Here is a 14,957-nt window from a genome sequence, read left to right on the forward strand (position 1 = left end):
CAGTGCTGATTTACCAGAATCTGAGGGTTCTTGCGCTTATGGCGCACACCACATGTCCTATCAGCACATCGGCATCAGCTGCCTGTGAGAAATTAGAAATAAGAAAGGGCGCGACCAGCCTCCTTTGTTTACGGACCTGCGCGAAAAGTAGTCGAGGTCCCAGGACTGCCGGCCAGCGACCTGTCCGAAGTTGTGGATGCTGCAATAGCCCATTGGGTCGTCGTCATCAAGTCAAGAGTTTGGCTGGGTGAGCAGAGGAGAGTGACCACCAACAGCCCACCAATATCTAAAACCCAAACCACAACCCTGTAGAGCAACCACAACAATCGATCGCGGTACATGTCACAAGGTACACAGGGACCGTACCAGGAAATGAGCCCGAATCGAAGTCGAAAGACGGTGTTCGCTTCAGCTCCAACTTCTGTGATCACAAGCATCCACTCCACTCATGATCAATTGCTCTTCTCTGCTCGCCTCTGCATCCTTGGCCGTCACACTTCGACAAAGCCCTCATGCCGACTAATAGCTGCATCGCAGATCCACCAGTCATGAGCACCGAAACAGAAACTACCAGAAAATCGAAGCAACCCCTCTTCATCATGGCTGGAACCATTTGCCTGTCTCGGCACCGCCCAACTATTGCACTACGGGTAGGGTAGACTTGCCAGGCCTTACAGCCTACAAGATCCAAGCAAGCAAGCATAACGATTACTTGAAACCACCGGCCTAGCCAGCGCATATTGTACGCATCAGCATCCTGGAGGCGCACTTGATAATTGCAGCTGCAACTCACCGATACCTCAACAGCAGACCAAGCTAGCCTCGGCGCCTGATAGGGTCGCATCTTCCAATACCATACGGTACCTTTATGGCCAGCGGGTCTGCCTGGGACACGACCAGCAATCCTGGATTGACTTGACTGGCTGCACTTAAAAGCTTCGGATTACTTCCAGACATTCAAACGATTGCATTTGAGCGTTCCTCGTTACATCGATGTCCCTCCTCACCACATCCCTGATTCAGACGTTGGCGTATGCCATCATTGGTTGCGGATCGCTCTCAATCAAGCACTTGGCCACTGCTTTCTGAGATGTCTCGACCAGCTTTATTGCATCCTTCCAGATTGGAGCACAGGCACGGGTTATTCGTGCTGTACTTTGGAGTAACTACGCTATCCAGTAAAGAACGCCAGACGAAGTCGCATGCGCTCGGGGAATCTGATCGCATCCCGCTTCTCTCAGAGTCTCGTAAACACATCTAGCTGGTCTGATATCTGGTGCTGTTTCTAACACAGCGAGAACTCCTCCGAAGACGGGATCCACGGGAAGACTCGGCCAACGAGGCTTTTTCTCACAAATGTCTCCATGCTTGAGCTGAGAAAGCATGCGCAGAGTGATAAAGAAATCTGGGTTTGGCTCTGATATTTGTATTGTTTTTTTTCCTCGTCTTTAGTCGATGTACCTTATTAGGACATACGGTGGGATGAGGATGCGAATTGAGGCACAGGATGATACACAGACATGGAAGTCTAAAATTGCAGCACATTAGATATCTCTAGAGAAATGATGTATATTCAAACGATTTTCGAGACTATTGAAATCACATTCTTTAAAATATGTAGTTGGGAGAGTTATGATGTGTATTGTTAGTGTGTGCATAGCATAACCTCGTGTGAAGCGTGGGCCATCCTACTTCTCCGCTTCCTAGCCAGCTAGACCTCCATCTCTCACTCACAACCATCTCAAGGCTCGAGGAACGCAGAACGAACGCCAACAACTTACTTGTAAGTCTTTTAAACCATCGATCATCATCTGGTAGACCATCTTCATCTATAAAAGGGCTGAATTTCTCTCCGATTCATCTGCTAATACTGTCTGCTTGTCGCAGGTTCTCGATCGATTGAACGACCGCCGAATCCCAATGTCTGCATGATAGACCCCTAACGGCATCCCTTTCGACCAGCTGTAAGTTGTTTTCAATATTACATCGTATGCGATCAAGGAATCGCACTGTTTTATATCCCATGAGACCTTGCTCTCCTGCTGGGTCTGCTGCTCTCCTCCTTGATCAGCCCCGAAGCGCCAGGGAATGCCGCGCACTCCACAATCCCATCATTTCCTCCTACCTTCCATCAAATCTTTCTTTAGTATCATACCCAAGCATATCCTCAAGCATACTGACCACATTTTCTATTCAGTTCGAGATTTCGTACCACAGTCGTTCTGTCCAGCTTCGTCCCCCTACATTTGCGACAACCGGCCCCATCCGCCAGCACACAACCTTCCCACCTCAACCCACAGCGATCATTTCACAACCAGTGACTGCAATCGTCCGAGAAATATTCTGCTTGCAAGGGAATGGAACTTCCCAATCTTCTTTCTGGCTCAGAATCCTCAAACGCACAAATTCCTTTTCTCGGCGCCGACGCTCCTCCTTCGACTCATTCGTATCCGACCCGGAACACAATGACAGGCATGGACGTGGGAACTGGCAACCAGAGAATGGCTACACCACCAGCTCTCTATGGGGCTGCTCAATCCAGTACAACAACCCCACACTCTACAAGCATGTCGCCATTTGGAAGTCCAACACCCAAGAGTGTCGCATTCGAGCTCCTTTTCCCCGATTCACCCCAATATCGTGCGCGACTACCCATGAGGGTCCAAATTTTTCCACATGATACCACAGACTCGATTGTAACAACAGTCAAGAATTTCTATGGCCTCTATGCTGGTCCTGGCGGTGCCAAAGGGGTCAGTTTTGAGGATGATCAAGGAAACACTCTCATTGCACGATACGAGAACCTGCGAAACAACATGGTCGTATATGTTCGAGTAATTGAGGAGCCAGCACCAGGAGCTAGCGCATATGGTCCAGCATCATATCACTCTGGCTCACCAATTATGCAGCAGGCGTACTATCCTGGCGATGGTCACCACATGCCTCCTCCCCAACCAGCACAAGCGCTTAGTTATGGTCAGCCTCTCTCCAGACCAACCTCGAGGACTTCTAGAAAGCGCAGTATCTCTCCAAATGGCGGTCAAGGTCGTGGTCGTCGAAGCGCATCTGCTAGCACAAACCCGCCACCCATGAAGAAGAGCCGATCGCGATCGGGCTTCAAGAGCAGAGGATCGAGCGCACATGGCAGCTTTGCAGACAATCACAGTGATGGCTTGAACGGATACAGCAGCGGAGATGGAGCACCTGGCTCGGTTTCTAGCAGAACAAAAAGTGAGCACATTGGAAACACAGAGATCAGTTTGGACAATATTGTGGAGGGTGGGAGACGCAAGCGAGCGAAATTTGAGAGCTCAGTATGTCGCTTCATTCTCCCTCGATCGACTGCCTGCTGGAATCGAGTACTAATCTAATGTCTCTAGGAATTACCTTTGTTTGCTCCTCCGCAAATGCCAGCTGCCACTTCGAACTCTTCCGTTTCACCCGCTCGTCGCATGGAGCATCAGCGATCAGCATTTCCCTTTACCAACCCTTCACACAACCCGTTCTCGAACCCACAGCCTCTGCAATCACCGCAGAGTTACAGCAATGGTTTTGGTCAACCTGGGATGTACACTACACCGGCCCCAGGTCGTCGCACAAGAGGAGCTGCAGGATACCCACCAAACCGCCAATCAATTGGCAGCACACCTGGCGGCAACAGCTCCGGTATACTTCCTACACCAGATCCAACTGTTGGCAGTTGTGTTTCTGAGGAGGACAAGGATGTAGCACTTCAATTGATGAGATTGGGCGAGATGTCAAATATCTCCCACGGACGCACTTCCGCCTCCACGCTTGACGACACATTCAGCGGCAAGGCAGATGCTGCTTCCTCCACAGGAGCTACTTCTGATAGTGAGAGTGAGAGTGAGCCTGAGCTTCCACCTCCACGTCGCATGAAGCGTGAAGCCAGCCCAATTCTTCCACCCGGTCACGTAAAGAAGTTCCGCCAACACTTGGATGATATCTTGCCCAGCCAAGATAGCACAGAACCAAGTGGAGACGAGGGTGACTACGAAGATGGCCGTGACGAAACATTCAAGCCTGGTTTCAAAGATGACCCCATGGATGTGGATGACAAGCATAAGGGGTCCAAGTCTAAGAGTGTACCGATAATGGGCAAGCCCCGGACAAGCGCATCTGGAGTTAAGGTCAAGTCAAAATTGAAGACCTCACGTCCAGGCCAGGTCAAGTCAAAGAAGTCAGTCAGTGCTCCAACCAGCGCCAAGCCAATCTCTCCAACATCCTTGCCTTCGCAATCGCGCAAGACCTCCAATGCATCTGCACTAAATTTCCAGAATCAGCTCGGTGAAGATGAAGAGGATCTTTCATCCAAGCCCCGCTGTCAGCGATGCCGCAAGAGTAAGAAGGGTTGCGACCGTCAGCGCCCTTGCCAGCGATGCAAAGATGCCGGCCTCAGCGCAGACCAATGCGTCAGTGAGGACGAGGGCAATGGTCGCAAGGGCCGGTATGGACGACACATGGGTGTACCCGTCAAGAAGGATGACCTTACAGTGGAGATGGGCTTCTTGCCGCCGACAGCGACAGCTGGCGGTCAAGGCAGCCCAGATAAGAGCAAGAAGAGAAAACGGTAGTTGGACGGACGAGTGGGTCTCAGCCCCGGTACGAGTCATTGCCCCGAGCTTTGATCGGATTTTGACAGCACTTCATTCGTGCATTAACGATTATCTCCTCTCGTCGCACTACATCTCTCATTACCTCCCGGTACACGTCAACACAAAAGCCCTTCATGGACCTTATCCGGACCCTCTTTCCTCAAAATTTTCCTTCCGCATACGCACTTCAGCTGCCGAGTCTGGGGTACTTGGCGTTTTGCTCCATTTAATTCTGTTAGGGCTAACAAGTCCCAGCATGGCGTTTTGTTCGTTCGTACTTCCTGTTTGTTTCCGTTTCGCTCAAGTCGAATTAGTCTGTTGTAATTTGGTTTAGTCAAATCCTGGCAGTACGTATTGTCTGGTCTATCCTTTGAGTTGGGTTACTTGAAAGGGAGGAAGAGGGATTAGATCGGGAGATCGGAATGGAATGGCAGGGATGGGAAGAAAGCGGAGGCCGGTATACCTTACCTTACACTCCTTTATGATTGACGCATGAACATATTATACGATTCTCCTTATTTGGCGCGTGGCTCTGCGTTGATTCGTCTGTGTTTGTGTCGTTGATCCTATGCATTTTCTTTGGCTTCCTGTTGTCTCCTTCTCTTTTTTCAAAGTGGCTGTTAGTTCATGGTAGGGTGTGTCGTGCATATTCTCGTGCAAGGGGATCTGTAGTGGTCGTGGTGGATATATCAACTTCTGCGCTTGCAATCAGTAGCAGCAGCCAGTATTTCTCGTTCAGTTCTGCTCAGTTCTGTTCTGTTCAATTCTCAAATCCTTGTTTTCCAAGTGTGCGCTCTAGGGTCTGGCTGGCTGGTGTGATCTCAATCCAGGGCTGCATTGGATGGTTTGGACGTGGGTGTAAAGGGAGGTGGATATCAAGACAGCAAAACAAGCAAGCTGGCGGGTCGAGATACAAAATGGATACAATTCGATGCAACAATGCACTCAGCTGTGTGTGGGGAGAATCATAACGATCGGTCGACAAGACCAAAAGATGAAAGGAAAGGAAAGCAAAATTGTTTGTTAGCAGTTGTGAGAGTTTGTGTCTCTTTCGGCAAACAAACTCAACACAAAACAAAACACCCCCAGATGACACTACTTACACACATACCCACAACAAAAAGCCACAGTACTGTAAATGGGAATGAGGAGTCTAGGCTGGATCTGGTTCGGTTTGATTGGTGTGTTGATTGATTTGGCTTGGCTTGGTTTTGGGAAGGGTTTGGGAAGGTTTTGGGATGGGATGGGAATGGGAATGGGAAGAACTTGTTCTTATATCGGATTACAGAATATCAAATCGAAATAGGAATGCATACCAATCATTCCATGGATTCATTACCCTTCCGTTGGTCTCAATACCTAAATACCTATCTGCGTGGATGAGAAGAGCTCCCAGTTGGCTATGTCCGCATCAGGAGCGCTTGTAAGCTGACATGATCATTTGAAGCATACATGTGATTCATTAAATATCCTGGGCGGCACTCTGTGGACACAATCTACCTCATAATATCGAGTCGCATCGCATCCCCCGTCCCATCCAAATACCATCAGCTCACCCTCCACCTGTACCACACAAATACATGCTTACCCTTTACTTCCCTCTCCCCCATTAGGTATCCCTCTCTCTACCTATCTCCTACCACACTTTCTCACTGTACACCTATCTTGAAAGCCAAAAGAAATTAATCCGCCACCCTCCGCATCCTGCAAGCCAGAGGTCTGGAGTCTGGACTCGGGAGAGACAGGGATGGAGAATTGGAAAATGTTGGATAGTGAGCGGGGTAGTCCCGCGTTCCATAATTCGGACGGCGGGAGATACAGTAAGAGGGAATAAGGCTTGGCAGGAGCGGAACTTGTGGAACTGGGCGGAAGGGAGCGAGGGAAAAGTGGGGCGGAGGAAAGCGATGGACGGATCCGATGTAAACATCCCGAAGAGGCAAGGTAGGTGAGGAGCCTGATCTAGGTAGACGCTTTGGAGGCAGGATAAAAAAGAATGTTTCTCCATGCGGTTGTTCAATTACGAGGACGTACACTTTACATCAGAGGGAAGTGTGGGTCAGGTACAGACAGGTACAAGCCCCGTCAATTTGGAGTTGGTGCGATGATGGTTTGCATCCGGTATTCCACTAGATCTCAAGTTTGGGCGGTTCCTGGTATGACATAATTCCAGATCTCAAAGGAGCCGACGGGAGGGGATTCGAGCTTAGTGTAGCCAAATTTCATTCTTTATCAAGGTTCCAGAATACAAGACAGCTTTCAAATAATTCAAGCATGACAACATTAGGAAAGTTGTGAAATGAATTTTTGTAATGATACTGAGGTTAAGCTCACACCAACTCCACTAACGGGACCAAAAGATCACAATATTCAGCGCAAGCTGAATACGCCTAACTCGTACTATACCGACAATTGCCACGTGCCCTTACAGTACTACTGTATCGATCGAGACCATTTTGTTGAAGGTTTGACAGTGACGGCAGAGGTTATCAACTGAGTCACGAGCACCCTTTGCTTGGAATGCTGTTTGTGACCTCACCATCCTAGTCGATGACCTTGTTCATTATTCTGTAGATGTTCTGACGGCGTTTTTGGCTCCTCTTGTCAGCTTTTATCATCAGATTTGTCTCGATTCTTAGAGGCGCATTAGGTCCCAGTTGCAAGAGTAGCAATGAAGGCCGATTTCAGCTCTTTCTCAATTCTCAACACTGATAGTAAACTGCGATATTCGAAACTCGAACCCGTTAAGATGGGACCTAAAGCTCCAGCCAAAGGCGAATACAGGCTGGGGAGATTCTGAGATGGCTGCATCACTCATTCGTGTGCCGTCGAGACAATGACCAGTCAGTCATCGTGAGGGAACTTAGTCGAAAAGATGTAGTGTGAGCTGGAGAACACTGGAGATACGTGGTGAGTGAGGCGGAAAAATATCATGACGAGGCGATTTTGATGGAGGCCTTTCAGAGTGTCTAGCCACAGAAGACGTACGAGTATTAGAAGGATTGGCGCAATCTTCCGCTGGAACCTAAAGAAGTGAGCGGGCTTGGTGGAGCACATAGTAGAGAAGTCTCATCTACAGAAGTTTTCGAAGGCCTGCGAGAGCGATAGTGACTCTAATCTAGTCAATCTATATCTGGATAAGCCGAGAAGAATGGGAAATATAGCACATGATGGCACGAGCCAGAAATGTCCTTTATCTACTCACCGAAACTTGACTTATTCCCAGGTCTGCAGACAAGCAGACAATATTTTATTTCCTAAACCAAATCTTCTTTCAGTACTCATGGCCAGCTCAGCGTCCATTCAGTACACCCAACGAACTACTTGATAACTCTCAGCCAGCTAGCGTTATCCTTGCACTTGAATCCACTGGGGTTGAAACTATGAATAGCCGTGCAGGGGGAAATTCCAGTGCGACGGAACGGGACGATCACCCAAATGAAGGCATTATCGGCGATTGAGTGATTTGCAGCAGGTCAGTAGAGCTCCGCTCTAGAACTTAGCATGGGGTGAAAGTCTAGACGAAAAGACAGATCAAGAGCCCCGTGAGGAATGCACAAAAAAAGGAAAAGCACGGCGCAAGTTTAAGTGTACTGGACATGGCTGGACGGCTTTGAGCCCCTCATCTCTACTCGTCTCGAGCACATATCATGTAAACTTGGGGGAATGCGGGGTGGAAAGTCAAAATCGGGAGTCAAACCCGGCGTGAACTTCCAAAACAAAGTGCGGAGAGAAGACCGCACATTTGACAGCTGCATCAGCACCATTGTCAATGAATAATGGCAACCTTTCGCGAAACTGAATTATTTAACAGCTCACATCTATCGTCTCATGTCCTTGCAAAGAAACACAAAATTCTCCTCACTTACTTACTGGGCCTGTCCAAGCCAAGTTCATGTCCAGCCAAGGAGTCGGCTGCAGTCAAAACAAGAACCAGCCCAGAGCCCAGCCGAAGCTTCATCGACTTGGAAAACGCCATCTGATTGGACACATCTAGCTATGAACAGAACCACACGTGATATCTAACCTCAACAGGAAGGTGTTTAACATCGGGATGCAATCCTCTCCTCATATGACCATGACCTTCTGAGTTCCCGAACAGCCAGCATGAAAACGGTGACTCTGTGCGTGTGTGGCTGCAAGCCATAAGCCATACCGCAAGCCCTCGGTCGGCAATTGACGGGATCATCCTCAACTGCAAAGCTACAGTAGTACTGTACAGTGTACGGAGGTACAGTACAAAGGTCCCCTGTCGTGCGTCCATGCCACCATACACCTTTGTTTCGTCAATAATCACCGTCGGATGCGGGGTGCAAAAGCTGGGGTTCGAGGCATTCAGTTCCATTCGCTGCTGCATCCCTATCTCGAAATGTTCGAAATATGATTGGATTGAAGTGTTGATGCGGTTCTTCATGGCTGTCAGGTGTCTGTTGTTCTCGGGCCAAGACTCGGCCAATTCGAACTCTGATGCGGATAAGAGAAGTGGGGAGTGGGGCAACCGACGTAAAAAATTCTGAGATAGCTGCGGGTAGGAGGAGGCGACTCGAGCACCAGTCAAGGGGCAAGAGATGGATGGGACATGCGCAGGAGATGGCGGGGGAGACGAAGTCAATTCCATGAGAAGGATATTCGGTACTTGTTGTCGACTAACCGGGTTGACACATAGGGAGAGATTAACTACTTCCAGACTACATAGGGACTGGCAATGAAGATCCAAGTAGGTCAAGGATGCAGGTCGTACAGCAGCAAATACACAATTGAACTAACTGTACGTAGGCATAATAAGAGGGGTCAACTCCCCGGATTTATGTGAGCTTTTTTCTCTTCTTCCCCTCACTCTTCTCCTCTTCTACTGCACTCCATCATCCCCTGCGCGGCTCCTCCACATACGCACCTCTGTCCTAATTCGTGCATCGAGGCACCCCATTCTTGAGAGCTTTCACGAATTGAGACTGGAAGGCTGAAGATCAAAAGATCTGCTGCTTGTGTAGCTTTGCATTGAGCTGTCTAGAAACAGTCCTCTCTGCCCCTCTCGCAGTATATCAATCAACGGACTGCCAACTGTAGACGACAGGGGCTTTGTCCTCACCTATTTACGAAGCTCTTTCTCTCAACCTTCATTACACCATTGCTCCTACCACCAGATCCTCTATCTTTCAGGAACACTACCGACTATCGACCATGGACACCAACACTAGCACCAGACCCGACACAATCGACCCCTCCTCCTCTCCTCCTGCCGAGCACTTTGCCCCTAAAGACAACTTCGACCACACGAAATCCATGAACGAAGTTATCCACAATGCGCGGAATGCTACCGATAAGGAACATTCTATGACTTTGTGGCAAGGTCTGAAGCTGTATCCGAAGGCAGTGGGATGGAGTGTTCTGATCAGTACTTGTATTGTTATGGAGGGGTATGATTTGTGCTTGCTGAGTAGCTTTTGTAAGTGGGAGGTATTTATACATAGGGAGCGCGATGGAACTTGATGGTTGGTTAATTGGTCATTGAGAGGATCCATTCCGATTGAGAGGGAAGAGCAGGTGGAAGGAGTGACTGTTGTCGAAGGCAGTGTTGACTTCGACTAACGAACATCACAGACGCTTTCCCTCAATTCAACCGCAAATACGGCAAGCAACTCCCCAACGGAGATTACCAGATCCCCGCTCCATGGCAAGCTGGTCTCAGCAACGTTTGTCTTCCCCTTCCTCCCCAACATGACAATCTGACGGACCAAACAGGGTGCCAATGTAGGAGAAATTATCGGTCTCTTCATTAACGGTTACGTCTCAGAACGCTTCGGATATAGATATACGGTCATGACTTGCCTTACCCTGATTATTGCTTTCACGGCTATTTTCTTCACGGCGCAGACGGTTGTGCACTTACAGGTTGCGGAGGTGCTTTGTGGCATTGTGAGTTATTCCTCTTCTTCCTCCCATCTTTCTCTCAGATGTGGAGACCAGGTGCTAATGTTTCACAGCCGTGGGGTGTCTTCCAGACTTGTGAGCTTTGGTTGCAGAATATGAGATATGGAGAATATTATTATTGACTCAATGTCTAGTGACCATTACATACGCTTCTGAAGTCTGCCCCGTCGCTCTCCGTGGCTACCTGACCACCTACGTAAACTTCTGCTGGGGTCTCGGACAAGTCATTGGTATTGGAGTTGTCAAGTCCATGTTACCTCGTAACGACGAGTGGGCGTACGTTTCCTCTTCCCATACCCGCCTCTTGAAGCAACGAAACTGACATTCAACAGTTATCGCATCCCCTACGGCCTTCAGTGGATGTGGCCCGTTCCTCTTCTTATCGGTGTAGCTCTCGCTCCTGAATCACCATGGTGGCTTGTCCGTAAAGGCCGAACTGAGGATGCGAAGAAGGCTCTTTTGAGATTGACAAGTTTGAATAAAGAGACGGACTTCGATGCTGATGAGACGATTAGTATGATGGTTCATACTACAGCTTTGGAAGAGAAGGTAAATTTACTGCTCCCCAAATATCCTTTTATCATCACAAATATCCCAAGCTCTAAAATCTGAAGTCCTTTTTGAAGTAGCCTCACTAACAACAACCAGATCACCAAAGGCACCACTTATCTCGACTGCTTCAAAGGCACCGACCGCCGGCGCACCGAAATCGTCTGCATGGTCTGGGCAATCCAAAATCTCTCAGGAAACTCCTTCTCCGGCTATTCCACGTACTTCCTCCAACAAGCTGGTCTCGAGACCTCCAAAGCCTTCGATTTCTCCCTTGGCCAATACGGAATCAACATGGTCGGCGTCTTCGGCGCCTGGTTCCTCATGTCCTGGGGAATCGGTCGGCGTGCTCTCTATTTGTATGGTCTCTGCGGTCTCTGTGCCATGCTTTTCATCATGGGTTTCCTCGGCCTCGTCCCTGAAGCCCATCGTAAGCAGAGCTCGCTGGCTACTGGATCCATCATGTTAGTCTGGGCGCTGTTCTACCAGCTCTCCGTTGGCACAGTCTGCTATTCCCTCGTCGCCGAATTGTCCACTCGTCGCCTCCAAATCAAAACCGTCGTCCTCGGCCGCAACCTGTACAACGTCGTCGGCATAATCTGTTCCGTGCTCACTCCCTACATGCTCAACCCAGGCGAATGGGACTGGGGCAATTTCGCAGGATTCTTCTGGGCGGCAATCTGCTTCTGCTGTATTGTGTATACGTACTTCCGGGTTCCAGAACCAATGGGTCGCAGTTTCGCGGAGCTGGATTTACTTTTTGAGAGGGGCGTTAGTGCGAGGAAGTTTAAGACGACCGATGTGGATGTGTTTGCCGAGGAGGTGGATGAGAGGACTTTGGGCGCGTATGAGGAGAAGCTGGAGGTGAGGCATTTGGAGATGGAGAGTGCTGCTGCTGCTGGGGTGAAGTCGTGAAGTCATAATTCTTGAAGAACGGATTAGCGATGGACCGGCGGTGTTAATGGGATAGTTGGCTAATTCGGATTGCCTTTTTATTGTAGGGTCGCCCCTTGGCCTGAGCGCCAGCCCTATACTGCTTACTTAACTTTAATATTCTTGTAAATATTCTTCTCGATCTTTACATCATTTTCTGATGTTTATTGCTTTCAAGGTCTCACGACGATGATGCTACTTCTGCGGGCATTACTTGAATTATTGCTTCGCTAATCAAACTATGGGTATAAAGTCGGGGATTTTGGCTTCAGCGTAGCTTCAAGTAGCAGACAGAAAAGGTGTCAGAGAGGGGTGGATTAATAGTTGGGTGTACGGGGAGATGGATATGTGACAACTCCAAGCGAACGGGGAGGGGGTGAATGTTGGGCGGCTAGTGAGGTGGCAAGAAAGATATAGTATCAGAATATCACAACCTATAATTGGACATTGACATATAATTTACGATATGTGGCTGATTGTGCTTTTACCCTGCGCTCATAGCCCAGATTTTCAGTACAATATCACAAATGTTGGAGAATGATACAGAATGAAGTAGAGACGATTCGTTTCTTTTTGCCACAGTTGAAGTGTAAACAGCAGCTTTGCGGGCCGGTTGATGGGGTAATTAATTTTTTTTTTTTTTTTTTTTTTTTTTTTTTTTTTTAGAATGCTTGATTGCACGCACGTTGGAGGCTACACAATGCTGAAAGTAGAGTTTTCTTGGTTACAATTCGCTCTCAAGATTACAAAATTGAGTGAGACTTGTTAAAAGAATTTCAGATTAGAGAATGAATCTTTATTGAAGCACAAGGAGCCTTCCAGTGTCAAAGTTGTTCCAAACAAGAACGGTGAAAGGGATATTTTGGTTCAAGCGGCCGCTTCGGGTGAATTTCCTATTCAGGTAACACTTACTGGCTGCAGGCCAGACACCTACAAACAACTTTAAACCCGGATGTGAGACGGAGAATAAACTGGACGGGCTGTAATAAATGATTGTTGATACTATTGTGTCTGTGAGAGTTTCTGCGTGCAAGGAAGGGCTTTCGCATTAAAGCGGGGCTGCCGGGTTTCAGCGCGGAAGCCAAAAGGCTTCAGAAATGTGACGAAAGACTTGGCAATTCCTGATCTACATGGAAATTGAATGTTCTCCATATATAGTCTTCCAAAAGCTTCTCTTGACTGTTCAAGATCTGATACTGGCTCTGGGTTCTCCCCAGAGGCAAAAGGGGATCTCCCACCTAGATGTGCTTGCCGCTCCTTCATGATAGCAAGAGAGTAGGAAGTCAAAGAGGGAGAATACACAAATTACCAAGTTCCATATGTCTCTGGGTGCCGTCAAAGATTTTTGGTTGGCGAATATTGTTTAGCGTTTTCAGACATGCAGCACAGGAGACTGAACTGTCGCTCTCGCATCTCCGAAATCAATTCCCTCCTCTTTTCCAGCAACGACCTTTCCTCCCACAATAACAACAACACCAACAACGCCCTCCAGAACTCGGTGCAGATCCACACCGAAATCTCAGTCTATCTCCAATTCATTGTGCTTTCCATTTGCCCTCGCGCACAAACGACTCTCTGAAAATGAAGCCCATCGATACAGGAAGCCCGTCTCAGTCGAGCCAGTCGAACGGCACGAAGCCCCAAACTCCTAGTTCAGCAAGTCGTCATCAAAAGTCTAAGCCGAAGCCGGGCAGTCTAATGTCCTCATGGGGTCCTAGGGTACGCGAGAGAGAAGCGAAGCAAGAGTGCGAGGTCAGGGAGGCTCAAATGAATCTGAAGGAGGCTAGGGCCAGAAACTCCACGTCCATGGCCCCCATCGAGATTTCTGACGATGAAGGTAGTGTTAAAGAGGTACGCGAGCCCTTGGGTTCTCGCACGTTTTGATATTTCAGAGACTGATTTGGCTAGGTTTCCTTGAAGGATTCTCCTCAAAGTTGCCGAGAAATAACTGCCCAGATGCTCTCAGAACCAGCGAAGCCAGAATCTGTGAGTCTTGAATCAAGTAAATCCTTATCAGGACAATTAAATTCTCAGTTTATCTATTTGTCAGGCAAGCTACCTAACAGTCACTTCTTAAGGCGTCCCGATTTGAAAGCCCGTCGCTGTTCGTTTCTCAAGACAAGCCTCGCTCCGAGAGCCTGTCCCTGTTCCTCCCTCAAGATGATCGCCGCTCCGAGAGTCCATCTTTGTTCCTTCCTGAAGACGAACCACGCCGCGCAGAAACGGCTTCTTCACTCTCTCGTCCTGGGAAGCTCCTGAAACCATCCAGCATCCATTCGTCGATCTCGTCACCCCCTCTCCACCTCTTCAAAGGCGCTCTGGTCTTACGTCCTCCACTCCTGCTACCCGCTCATAACGCACACTTGCCGCTGAGCCAAATACAAAGAAGTCTTATGAACCAAGAACGCACCGCCGAGAGCGTGAGAGTTCCGACGAATTGCCACCTAAGAAAGTTACCCATAGTAGTGCTCAAGTCGGTGGAAAGGCTACTGATGGAAAGGCCACTGGTGCAAAGCGAATTAGAGCTGGTACAGGCACCAGAGTGGAGACAACAACAAGAGAGCTATTTAAGGGTACTTTAGTGGAGTCTAAGGCGAAGGTTGCCGTGATTGAGAAGGTCATGGAAGTGTATGATTACTTTCACTGAAAGGGTGGACTTAGAACAAGGCTATGGAGGAAATTGCCAGAGGGATATGCTGAAGCGCAATTTTGGAAGCTTTTCTTTAATGTGTACCTGATGAGTAAAGCGCTCGGAAATAGAGATGCTTTTCCGCGTTACTCGAGAACAGCGAACTTCATGTACGGCCAATCAGACCTGGTGGGAGAACAAAAACGCATATTTCTCTTCAACCACAATGCTGAAATTAAGTTTCTTATTTCTTCGTATAAGGCTGGTTTGGTGAAATCCTGCTTGAGCCTTGAGATGTCATG

At 48.6% G+C, this 14,957-nt stretch overlaps 4 protein-coding genes across 5 annotated transcripts; 3 read left to right on the plus strand and 1 right to left on the minus strand.

The window, feature by feature from the left end:
* Positions 1-74: 74 nt before the first annotated feature.
* Positions 75-437, minus strand: ONS95_008700 (uncharacterized protein; the record flags this gene model as incomplete). The annotated part of the gene is made up of 2 exons (XM_058502244.1): positions 75-82; positions 137-437. The coding sequence occupies 2 exons, from the start codon at positions 435-437 to the stop codon at positions 75-77; spliced, it is 309 nt and encodes a 102-aa protein (XP_058361171.1).
* Positions 438-1,648: 1,211 nt separating this feature from the next.
* ONS95_008701 (uncharacterized protein) lies at positions 1,649-6,833 on the plus strand. Its single transcript, XM_058502245.1, has 2 exons — positions 1,649-3,314; positions 3,381-6,833. Exons 1-2 carry the CDS (start codon positions 2,358-2,360, stop codon positions 4,593-4,595), a joined length of 2,172 nt encoding a protein of 723 aa, XP_058361172.1. The 5' UTR covers positions 1,649-2,357; the 3' UTR covers positions 4,596-6,833.
* Positions 6,834-8,427: 1,594 nt separating this feature from the next.
* ONS95_008702 (uncharacterized protein) lies at positions 8,428-12,478 on the plus strand. Of its 2 annotated transcripts, XM_058502247.1 has the most exons (8): positions 8,428-9,330; positions 9,390-10,059; positions 10,215-10,306; positions 10,356-10,529; positions 10,598-10,619; positions 10,679-10,820; positions 10,877-11,093; positions 11,193-12,478. In XM_058502247.1, exons 2-8 carry the CDS (start codon positions 9,795-9,797, stop codon positions 12,006-12,008), a joined length of 1,728 nt encoding a protein of 575 aa, XP_058361174.1. In that variant the 5' UTR covers positions 8,428-9,330; positions 9,390-9,794; the 3' UTR covers positions 12,009-12,478. The 2 variants fall into 2 exon arrangements, with proteins under 2 accessions (XP_058361174.1, XP_058361173.1); XM_058502246.1 differs by having other exon boundaries at positions 9,310-10,306.
* Positions 12,479-13,146: 668 nt separating this feature from the next.
* On the plus strand, positions 13,147-14,860 carry ONS95_008703 (uncharacterized protein). Its single transcript, XM_058502248.1, has 3 exons — positions 13,147-13,877; positions 13,935-14,012; positions 14,105-14,860. The coding sequence occupies exons 1-3, from the start codon at positions 13,608-13,610 to the stop codon at positions 14,606-14,608; spliced, it is 852 nt and encodes a 283-aa protein (XP_058361175.1). The 5' UTR covers positions 13,147-13,607; the 3' UTR covers positions 14,609-14,860.
* The last annotated feature ends 97 nt before the right edge of the window (positions 14,861-14,957 follow it).

This window comes from Cadophora gregata, assembly GCF_030347475.1.
Source record: "Cadophora gregata isolate MNR1 chromosome Unknown scaffold_3, whole genome shotgun sequence".
Classification (NCBI taxonomy): Eukaryota; Fungi; Ascomycota; class Leotiomycetes; order Helotiales; family Ploettnerulaceae; genus Cadophora; species Cadophora gregata.

What these genes read in the sequence shown, in the direction of transcription:
- ONS95_008702 (XM_058502247.1), top strand. Translation starts at nt 9,795, where the DNA reads ATGGACACCAACACTAGCACCAGACCCGACACAATCGACCCCTCCTCC. An exon ending in GTGCTTGCTGAGTAGCTTTT is followed by an intron (nt 10,060 to 10,214) that starts GTAAGTGGGAGG and finishes CGAACATCACAG; the next exon opens with ACGCTTTCCCTCAATTCAAC. An exon ending in GGCAAGCTGGTCTCAGCAAC is followed by an intron (nt 10,307 to 10,355) that starts GTTTGTCTTCCC and finishes CGGACCAAACAG; the next exon opens with GGTGCCAATGTAGGAGAAAT.
- ONS95_008701 (XM_058502245.1), top strand. Translation starts at nt 2,358, where the DNA reads ATGGAACTTCCCAATCTTCTTTCTGGCTCAGAATCCTCAAACGCACAA. An exon ending in GAGCGAAATTTGAGAGCTCA is followed by an intron (nt 3,315 to 3,380) that starts GTATGTCGCTTC and finishes TAATGTCTCTAG; the next exon opens with GAATTACCTTTGTTTGCTCC.
- ONS95_008703 (XM_058502248.1), top strand. Translation starts at nt 13,608, where the DNA reads ATGAAGCCCATCGATACAGGAAGCCCGTCTCAGTCGAGCCAGTCGAAC. An exon ending in ATGAAGGTAGTGTTAAAGAG is followed by an intron (nt 13,878 to 13,934) that starts GTACGCGAGCCC and finishes TGATTTGGCTAG; the next exon opens with GTTTCCTTGAAGGATTCTCC. An exon ending in AACCAGCGAAGCCAGAATCT is followed by an intron (nt 14,013 to 14,104) that starts GTGAGTCTTGAA and finishes TCACTTCTTAAG; the next exon opens with GCGTCCCGATTTGAAAGCCC.